The sequence below is a fragment of the Coregonus clupeaformis genome, chromosome 30 (genome assembly GCF_020615455.1).
Source record: "Coregonus clupeaformis isolate EN_2021a chromosome 30, ASM2061545v1, whole genome shotgun sequence".
Classification (NCBI taxonomy): domain Eukaryota; kingdom Metazoa; phylum Chordata; class Actinopteri; order Salmoniformes; family Salmonidae; genus Coregonus; species Coregonus clupeaformis.
The window spans coordinates 25,338,033-25,348,174 of NC_059221.1; the positions used below are offsets into that span (position 1 = coordinate 25,338,033).

Here is a 10,142-nt window from a genome sequence, read left to right on the forward strand (position 1 = left end):
GTCTTGTTCTAAAATGGATTACATCGTTTTTTTTAAATCTCATCTATCTACACACAATACCCCATAATGACAAAGCACAAACAGGTTTATAGAAATGTTTGCTAATTTATCAAATATAACAAACAAAATATGACATTTACATAAGTATTCAGACCCTTTACTCAGTACTTTGTTGAAGCACCTTTGGCAGCGATTACAGCCTCAAGTCTTCTTGGGTATGACGCTACAAGCTTGGCACACCTGTATTTGGGGAGTTTGTCCCATTCGTCTCTGCAGATCCTCTCAAGCTCTGTCAGGTTGGATGGGGAGCGTCGCTGCACAGCTATTTTCAGGTCTCTCCAGAGATGTTCGATTGGGTTCAAGTTCGGGCTCTGGCTGGGCCACTCAAGGACATTCAGAGACTTGTCCCGAAGCCACTCCGGTGTTGTCTTGGCTGTGTGCTTAGGGTCGTTGTCCTGTTGGAAGGTGAACCTTCGCCCCAGTCTGAGGTCCTGAGCACTCTGGAGCAGGTTTTCATCAAGGATCTCTCTGTACTTTGCTCCATTCATCTTTGCCTCGATCCTGACTAGTCTCCCAGTCCCTGCCGCTGAAAAACATCCCCACAGCATGATGCTGCCACCACCATGCTTCACCGTAGGGATGGTGCCAGGTTTCCTCCAGACGTGACGCTTGGCATTCAGGCCAAAGAGTTCAATCTTGGTTTCATCAGACCAGAGAGTCTTGTTTCTCATGGTCTGAGAGTTTTAGGTGCCTTTTGGCAAACTCCAAGCGGTCTGTCATGTGCCATTTACTGAGGAGTGGATTCCGTCTGGCCACTCTACCATAAAGGTCTGATTGGTGGAGTGCTGCAGAGATGGTTGTCCTTCTGGAAGGTTCTCTCATCTCCACAGAGGAACTCTAGAGCTCTGTCAGAGTGACCATTGGGTTCTTGGTCACCTCCCTGACCAAGGCCCTTCTCCTCCCACGATTGCTCAGTTTGGCCGGGCGGCCAGCTCTAGGAAGATTCTTTGTGGTTCCAAACTTCTTCCATTTAAGAATGATGAGGCCCTGTGTTCTTGGGGACCTTCAATGCTGCAGACATTTTTTGGTACCCTTCCCCAGATCTGTGCCACGACACAATCCTGTCTCGGAGCTCTACGCACAATTCCTTTGACCTCATGGCTTGGTTTTTGCTATGACATGCACTGTCAACTGTGGGACCTTATATAGACAGGTGTTTACACAGAAAGTGGCACAGGTCCTAATCCAGGCACTGTCATCTCCCGTCTGGATTACTGCAACTCGCTGTTGGCTGGGCTCCCTGCCTGTGCCATTAAACCCCTACAACTTATCCAGAACGCTGCAGCCCGTCTGGTGTTCAACCTTCCCAAGTTCTCTCATGTCACCCCGCTCCTCCGCACACTCCACTGGCTTCCAGTTGAGGCTCGCATCTACTACAAGACCATGGTGCTTGCCTACAGAGCTGTGAGGGGAACGGCACCTCCTTACCTTCAGGCTCTGATCAGACCCTACACCCAAACGAGGGCACTACGTTCATCCACCTCTGGCCTGCTAGCCCCCCTACCTCTACGGAAGCACAGTTCCCGCTCAGCCCAGTCAAAGCTATTCGCTGCTCTGGCACCCCAATGGTGGAACAAGCTCCCCCACGATGCCAGGACAGCGGAGTCACTGACCACCTTCCGGAGACACTTGAAACCCTACCTCTTTAAGGAATACCTAGAATAGTATAAACGTAATCCTTCTACCCCACCCCTCCCCCACAAAAAAAAAGAAGTGGTTGTCCCACTGGCTATCATAAGTTGAATGCACCAATTTGTAAGTCGCTCTGGATAAGAGCGTCTGCTAAATGACGTAAATGTAAATGTAAATGTGTGTGCTTTTCCAAATCATGTCCAATCAATTGAATTTACCACAGGTGGACTCCAATCAATTTGTAGAAACATCTCAAGGATGATCAATGGAAACAGGATGCACCTGAGCTAAATTTTGAGTCTCATAGCAAAGGGTTTGAATACTTATGTTTTTAATTTTTTATATTTGCAAACATTTCTAAAAAACCTGTTTTTGCTTTGTCATTATGGGGTATTTTGTGTAGATTGCTGAGGAACATGTTTTATTTAATACATTTTAGAATAAGGTTGTAACGTAACAAAATGTGGAAAAAGTTAAGGGGTCTGAATACTTTCCGAAGGCACTGTACAAAAGTATGTGGACACCCATTCCAATTAGTGGATTTGGCTATTTCAGCCACACCCGTTGCTGACAGGTGTATAAAATCGAGCACACAGCCATGCAATCTCCATAGACAAACATTGGCTGTAGAATGGCCTTACTGAAGAGCTCAGTGGCAAGTCAGTTCATCAATTTTCTGCCCTGCTAGAGCTGCCCCGGTCAACTGTAAGTGCTGTTATTGTGAAGTGGAAACGTCTACGAGCAACACCGGCTCAGCTGGGAAGTGGTAGGCCACACAAGCTCACAGAACGGGACCGTCAAATGCTGAAGCGCGTAAAAATCGTCTGTCCTCGGTTGCAACACTCACTACCGAGTTCCAAACTGCCTCTGGAAGCAACATCAGCACAATAACTGTTCGTCGGGAGCTTCATGAAATGGGTTTCCATGGCCGAGCAGCCGCACACAAGGCTAAGATTACCATGTGCAATGCCAAGCGTCAGCTGGAGTGGTGTAAAGCTCGCTGACATTGGACTTTGGAGTGATGAATCACACTTCACCATCTGGCAGTCCGACGGACGAATCTGGGTTTGGCGGATGCCAGGAGAACGCTACCTGCCCAAATGCATAGTGCCAACTGTAAAGTTTGGTGGAAGAGGAATAATGGTCTGGGGCTGTTTTTCATGGTTTGGGCTAAGCCCCTTAGTTCCAGTGAACGGAAATCTTAAAGCTGCAGCATACAATGACATTCTAGACGATTCTGTGCTTCCAACTTTGTGGCAACAGTTTGGGGAAGGCCCATGACAATGTCCCCGTGCACAAAGCGAGGTCCAAGAAATGGTTTGTCGAGGTCGGTGTGGAAGAACTTGACTGGCCTGCATAGAGCCCTGACCTCAACTCCATCGAACACCTTTGGGATTAATTGAAATGCCGACGGCGAGCCAGGCCTAATCGCCCAACATCAGTGCCCGACCTCACTAATGCTCGTGGCTGAATGGAAGCAAGTCCCCGCAGCAATGCGCCAACATCTAGTGGAAAGCCTTCCCAGAAGAGTGGAGGCTGTTATAATAATAATAATAATAATAATAATAATAATAATATGCCATTTAGCAGACGCTTTTATCCAAAGCGACTTACAGTCATGCGTGCATACATTTTTGTGTATGGGTGGTCCCGGGGATCGAACCCACTACCTTGGCGTTACAAGCACCGTGCTCTACCAGCTGAGCTACAGAGGACCAAAGGGGGACCAACTCCATATTAATGCCCATGATTTTGGAATGAGATGTTCAACGAGCAGGTGTCCACATCCTTTTGGTAATGTAGTGTATCTCTAATAGAATGAGAGTTTTATGTTTTATGGATGTACTTTAATCCAACAAAATGAGGGATGAACTCTTAATGAATAATTTTCACTGACAACATCAACTCAGATTTAGTGTCCCCCATAAAGATTTCCCAGAGGCTGCTACCTTCCACCTCTCCTATGATGTTGTTGATGTGTGAGAGCAGGTTCTGGGCTCTCTGATGGGTGTTACTGCTGCTATTCCCCAGACTGTCTGCTTTGTCTGCAGTCGCCACCACCTGGTGGGAGGACAACATTACATCAGTACAGCTGTCCTTCATCCTTACCATCAAACTGCATTAATTACAATAAGCTGACGTTGGAGTAGTGGGGATAAAAATATATACACATATGTTTGTATTTGAACACTTGAAACTGTTATGAATTCAAATAATAAACATTTATGTGAAAAAATAAGGATAATACACATTTTAAAAAGGAAACTGAGAAGAATAAATGTATAATGAGAGAGAAGTGTGGACAGAGAGGGTCATTGAGCTGAATAACTGATTAAATATTGAGAGAGAAGTGTGGACAGAGAGTGTCATTGAGCTGAATAACTGATTAAATAATGAGAGAGAAGTGTGGACAGAGAGGGTCATCACAGATCATCATCACCTTCTCCTCCAGGTCATTGATGTCTGAGTTGATGGTCATGATCTCTCCCTCCAACATGTCCACTCTGTTCCTGCTCTCATCCAGAGTACTGTTGTAGTTCTCTGTGGCATTCTGGGAAACAGAGTCAATCTCAGTCAACAGATTGAATTAGTGTTTTTAGACAAACATATGGTGTATGTGCATTTATTGAGTATTTGTGTGTGTGTGTGTGTGTGTGTGTGTGTGTGTGTGTGTGTATGTGTGTGTGTGTGTGTGTGTGTGTGTGTGTGTATGTGTGTGTGTGTGTGCTCACAGCGATATTGTCTATGGCGTTGTGTAGCTGGGCCCAAGCGATAGAGGAAGCGTTCAGGTTGGTCAGCTGGTGAGCAATGGAGCCAAAGCTGTTGTTCATTTTGTCCAGATCCTCCAACAAGACGATCACACAGCTGTCACAAGCTGAAAGGAAACACATTTAGTCACCTTCATCATAATATTGGACCAGAACCGAGCTACAGTCTGACACTCTCCTTCTCTCCTTCTACCTCCCTCCTCTCCCTTTCCTCTCGTCTCCTTTCCCATCCTCCCCCCCTGTCCATCTCTCCCCCTCCCCCTGTCCATCTCTCCCTGTCTCCATCTCTCCCCCTCCCCCTGTCCATCTCTCCCCCTCCCCGTCCATCTCTCCCCCTCCCCGTCCATCTCTCCCCCTCCCCCTGTCCATCTCTCCCCCTCCCCCGTCCATCTCTCCCCCTCCCCCTGTCCATCTCCCCCCTCCCCGTCCATCTCTCCCCCTCCCCGTCCATCTCTCCCCCCCCCCCGTCCATCTATCCCCTCCCCCTGTCCATCTCTCCCCCTCCCCGTCCATCTCTCCCCCTCCCCCTGTCCATCTCTCCCTCCCCGTCCATCTCTCCCCCCTCCCCGTCCATCTCTCCCCCTCCCCCTGTCCATCTCTCCCCCTCCCCCTGTCTATCTCTCCCCCTCCCCCTGTCCATCTCTCCCCCTCCCCGTCCATCTCTCCCCTCCCCGTCCATCTCTCCCCTCCCCCTGTCCATCTCTCCCCCTCCCCGTCCATCTCTCCCCCTCCCCGCCATCTCTCCCCCTCCCCCTGTCCATCTCTCCCCCTCCCCCTGTCCATCTCCCCTCCCCCTGTCCATCTCTCCCCCCCCCGTCCATCTCTCCCCTCCCTGTCCATCTCTCCCCCTCCCCGTCTATCTCTCCTCCCCCCCTGTCCATCTCTCCCCCTCCCCGTCTATCTCACCCCCTCCCCGTCCATCTCTCCCCTCCCCTGTCCATCTCTCCACTCCCCCTGTCCATCTCTCCCACTCCCCGTCTATCTCTCCCCCTCCCCCCATCCATCTCTCCCCCTCCCCCTGTCTATCTCTCCCCCTCCCCCCCATCCATCTCCCCCTCCCCTGTCCATCTCTCCCCCTCCCCTGTCCATCTCTCCCCCTCCCTGTCCATCTCTCCCCCTCCCCTGTCTATCTCTCCCCCTCCCCCTGTCCATCTCTCCCCCTCCCCGTCTATCTCTCCCTCCCCTGTCCTTCTCTCCCCCTCCCCCGTCCATCTCTCCCCTCCCCATCTCTCCCCCTCCTGTCCATCTCTCCCCCTCCCCCTGTCCATCTCCCCCCTCCCCCTGTCCATCTCTCCCCTCCCCTGTCCATCTCTCCCCCTCCTGTCCATCTCTCCCCCTCCCCGTCTATCTCTCCCCTCCCCTGTCCATCTCCCCCCTCCCCGTCTATCTCACCCCCTCCCCCGTCCATCTCCCCCCTCCCCCTGTCCATCTCTCCCCCTCCCTGTCCATCTCTCCCCCTCCCCCTGTTCATCTCTCCCCCTCCTGTCCATCTCTCCCCCTCCCCCTGTCCATCTCTCCCCCTCCCCCTGTCTATCTCTCCCCCTCCCCCTGTCTATCTCTCCCCCTCCCCTGTCCATCTCTCCCCCTCCCCGTCCATCTCTCCCCCTCCCCTGTCCATCTCTCCCTGTCTCCATCTCTCCCCCTCCCCCTGTCCATCTCTCCCCTCCCCCTCCCCGTCTATCTCTCCCCCTCCCCCCATCCATCTCTCCCCCTCCCCCTGTCCATCTCTCCCCCTCCCCGTCTATCTCTCCCCTCCCCTGTCCTTCTCTCCCCCTCCCCGTCCATCTCTCCCCCTCCCCTGTCCATCTCTCCCCCTCCCTGTCCATCTCTCCCCCTCCCCCTGTCCATCTCTCCCCCTCCCCCTGTCCATCTCTCCCTCCCCCTGTCCATCTCTCCCCCTCCCTGTCCATCTCTCCCCCTCCCCGTCTATCTCTCCCCTCCCCCTGTCCATCTCTCCCCCTCCCCGTCTATCTCACCCCCCTCCCCCGTCCATCTCTCCCCCTCCCCCTGTCCATCTCTCCCCCTCCCTGTCCATCTCCCCCTCCCCCTGTCCATCTCTCCCCCTCCCCCTGTCTATCTCTCCCCCTCCCCCTGTCCATCTCTCCCCCTCCCCGTCCATCTCTCCCCCTCCCCCTGTCCATCTCTCCCTGTCTCCATCTCTCCCCCTCCCCCTGTCCATCTCTCCCCTCCCCCTCCCCGTCTATCTCTCCCCCTCCCCCCATCCATCTCTCCCCCTCCCCCGTCCATCTCTCCCCCTCCCCCTGTCCATCTCTCCCTGTCTCCATCTCTCCCCCTCCCCCTGTCTATCTCTCCCCCCTCCCCGTCTATCTCCCCCCTCCCCCCATCCATCTCTCCCCCTCCCCTGTCCATCTCTCCCCCTCCCCGTCCATCTCTCCCCTCCCCCTGTCCATCTCTCCCCCTCCCCCTGTCCATCTCTCCCCCTCCCCCGTCCATCTCTCCCCCTCCCCTGTCCATCTCTCCCCCTCCCCCTGTCCATCTCTCCTCCTCCCCGTCCATCTCTCCCCCTCCCCGTCCATCTCTCCCCCTCCCCCTGTCCATCTCTCCCCCTCCCCCTGTCCATCTCTCCCCCTCCCCCATCCATCTCTCCCCTCCCCGTCCATCTCTCCCCCCTCCCCTGTCCATCTCTCCCTGTCTCCATCTCTCCCCCTCCCCCTGTCCATCTCTCCCCCTCCCCCTGTCCATCTCTCCTCCTCCCCGTCCATCTCTCCCCCTCCCCCATCCATCTCTCCCCCTCCCCCCATCCATCTCTCCCCCTCCCCCTGTCCATCTCTCCCTGTCTCCATCTCTCCCCCTCCCCCTGTCTATCTCTCCCCTCCCCGTCCATCTCTCCCCCTCCCCCATCCATCTCTCCCCCTCCCCCATCCATCTCTCCCCCTCCCCCTGTCCATCTCTCCCTGTCTCCATCTCTCCCCCTCCCCCATCCATCTCTCCCCCTCCCCCTGTCATCTCTCCCCCTCCCCTGTCTATCTCTCCCCCCTCCCCGTCTATCTCTCCCCCTCCCCCTGTCCATCTCTCCTCCTCCCCCGTCCATCTCTCCCCCTCCCCCTGTCCATCTCTCCCCCTCCCCCGTCTATCTCTCCCCCTCCCCCCATCCATCTCTCCCCCTCCCCCATCCATCTCTCCCCCTCCCCCTGTCCATCTCTCCCTGTCTCCATCTCTCCCCCTCCCCCTGTCATCTCTCCCCCTCCCCTGTCTATCTCTCCCCCTCCCCGTCTATCTCTCCCCCTCCCCCTGTCCATCTCTCCTCCTCCCCGTCCATCTCTCCCCCTCCCCCTGTCCATCTCGCCCCCTCCCCTGTCCATCTCTCCTCCTCCCCGTCCATCTCTCCCCCTCCCCCGTCCATCTCTCCCCCTCCCCCTGTCCATCTCTCCCCCTCCCCCTGTCCATCTCTCCCCCTCCCCCCATCCATCTCTCCCCCTCCCCCGTCCATCTCTCCCCCTCCCCCTGTCCATATCTCCCTGTCTCCATCTCTCCCCCTCCCCTGTCTATCTCTCCCCCTCCCCGTCTATCTCTCCCCTCCCCCTGTCCATCTCTCCCCCTCCCCCTGTCCATCTCTCCCCCTCCCCCGTCCATCTCTCCCCTCCCCCTGTCCATCTCTCCCCCTCCCCCTGTCCATCTCTCCCCCTCCCCCGTCTATCTCTCCCTCTCCCCCTGTCCATCTCTCCCTTCCCCCTGTCCATCTCTCCCCCTCCCCGTCTATCTCTCCCCCCTCCCCCTGTCCATCTCTCCCCCTCCCCCGTCTATCTCTCCCTCTCCCCCTGTCCATCTCTCCCCCTCCCCCTGTCCATCTCTCCCTCCCCTGTCCATCTCTCCCCCTCCCCGTCTATCTCTCCCCCTCCCCCTGTCCATCTCTCCCCCTCCCCCGTCTATCTCTCCCTCTCCCCCTGTCCATCTCTCCCCTCCCCTGTCCATCTCTCCCCCTCCCCGTCTATCTCCCCTCCCCCTGTCCATCTCTCCCTGTCTCCATCGCTCTCCTTCTCAAATAAAATCACAGTAAAGTAAAAATGCCAATACACCTTACAGTAGATATGGATTCAATAACAGACCCAGTACTTACGTTCACAGGTCATATCATGTCCGTGTTGTACAGGAACACTGTATCTATGGGAACAGCTGTCACACTGTTTGCCTGTCAGGCCGTCTCCACAGCGACACTCCCCTGTCCGAGGGTCACAGCGCCCATGCTTACACTCACACTCTGAAGAGAACGGAAGACACACACACACACACACACACACACACACACACAGTGTTAAGGCTAGTCCACATCTTGCATATACCCGAACTTCCAACTTGTCTTCTTGTATGGTTCAGTTAGTAGAGCACGGCGCTTGCAACGCCAGGATTGCGGGTTCGATTACTGGGACGCCTGGTTATATACTATGCACAAAACATTAGGAAAATCTTTCCATGACATAGACTGACCAGGTGAATCCAGGTGAAAGTTATGATTCCCTTATTTGATGTCACTTGTTAAATCCACTTCAATCAGTGTAGATGAAGGGGAGGAGACAGGTTAAAGAATGATTTTTAAGCCTTGACACAATTGAGACATGGATTGTGTATGTGTGCCATTCAGAGGGTGAATGGGCAAGACAAAGTGCCTTTGAGCGGGGTATGGTAGTAGGTGCCAGGCGCAACGGTTTGAGTGTGTAAAGAACTGCAGCGGTGCTGGGTTTTTCACGTTCGGCAGTTTCCAACAGTTTCCAGCCAAGTTGACATTACTATGGGAAGCATTGGAGTCAACGAGGGCCAGCATTCCTGTGGAATGCTTTCGACAACTTGTAGAGTCCATGTCCAGACCAATTGAGGCTGTTCTGAGGGCAAAAGGGGGTGCAACTCAATATTAGGAATGTGTTCTTAATGTTTTGTACACTCAGTGTATCCTTCTATATTATAAACTGGGTGGTTCGAGCCCTGAATGCTGATTGGCTGACACTCTTAGAAAAAAAATGTGCTCTAGAACCGAAAAGGGTTATTCAGCTGTCCCCATAGGAGAACCCTTTGAAGAACCCTTTTTGGTTCCTGGTACAACCCTTTTGGTTCCAGGTAGAACCCCTTTGGGTTACATGTAAAACTGTTTCCACAGAGGGTTCTACATGGAACCCAAAAGGGTTCTACCTGGAACCAAAAAGAGTTCTACCTGGAACCAAAAAGAGTTCTACCTGGAACCAAAAAGGGTTATCCTATGGGGACCGCCGAAGAACCCTTTTGGAAGCCTTTTTTCTAAGCGTGTAGGAGGCAGGTGTAACTCACTCTTGCAGCCCTCAGGACTGTAGGACCAGTACCCAGGAGCACACTGGCGACAGTTAGGTCCCTTGACCCCTGGCTGGCAGGCACACGAACCGTTCCTGGGGTCACACGGTTGGACCAGGGCCGCAGCCGCGTCACAGTCACATCGACGACACCCAGAGCAGGAGTCATAGCCAAACGCACCGTCCTGAAATACAACACATTATTGACATAGCTAGGTAATGAGGATGCCGTAACTAACAATGAAAAATAAGCTTGCCAGAGACAAGCAACCAGGATCAATGATGTATTTCGGTTTATATAAGTTGGTTAAGAGTTAGTCTCTGACAATATTTGTTTGGTTCTGGATTCCGACGAACCTCACAGCAGTCACAGGAGAGCCCGCTCACACCAGGTTTACACCGGCAC

The 10,142-nt window shown here is 53.9% G+C and overlaps 1 protein-coding gene across 2 annotated transcripts in view; it reads right to left on the reverse strand.

Moving 5' to 3' along the window:
* The window catches only part of lama5 (laminin, alpha 5), a 194,445-nt gene that overhangs the window by 45,619 nt on the left and 138,684 nt on the right, over positions 1-10,142 (reverse strand). For both annotated transcript variants that reach the window (XM_045209507.1, XM_045209506.1), the window contains exons 46-51: positions 10,094-10,142; positions 9,738-9,921; positions 8,539-8,679; positions 4,425-4,567; positions 4,133-4,243; positions 3,642-3,753 (exon numbers count right to left, since the gene is read on the reverse strand). The exon at positions 10,094-10,142 is cut by the window's right edge and continues 52 nt beyond it. In XM_045209507.1, coding sequence (XP_045065442.1) covers positions 3,642-3,753; positions 4,133-4,243; positions 4,425-4,567; positions 8,539-8,679; positions 9,738-9,921; positions 10,094-10,142 — 740 coding nt within the window. The remainder of the gene's footprint in view (positions 1-3,641; positions 3,754-4,132; positions 4,244-4,424; positions 4,568-8,538; positions 8,680-9,737; positions 9,922-10,093) is intronic.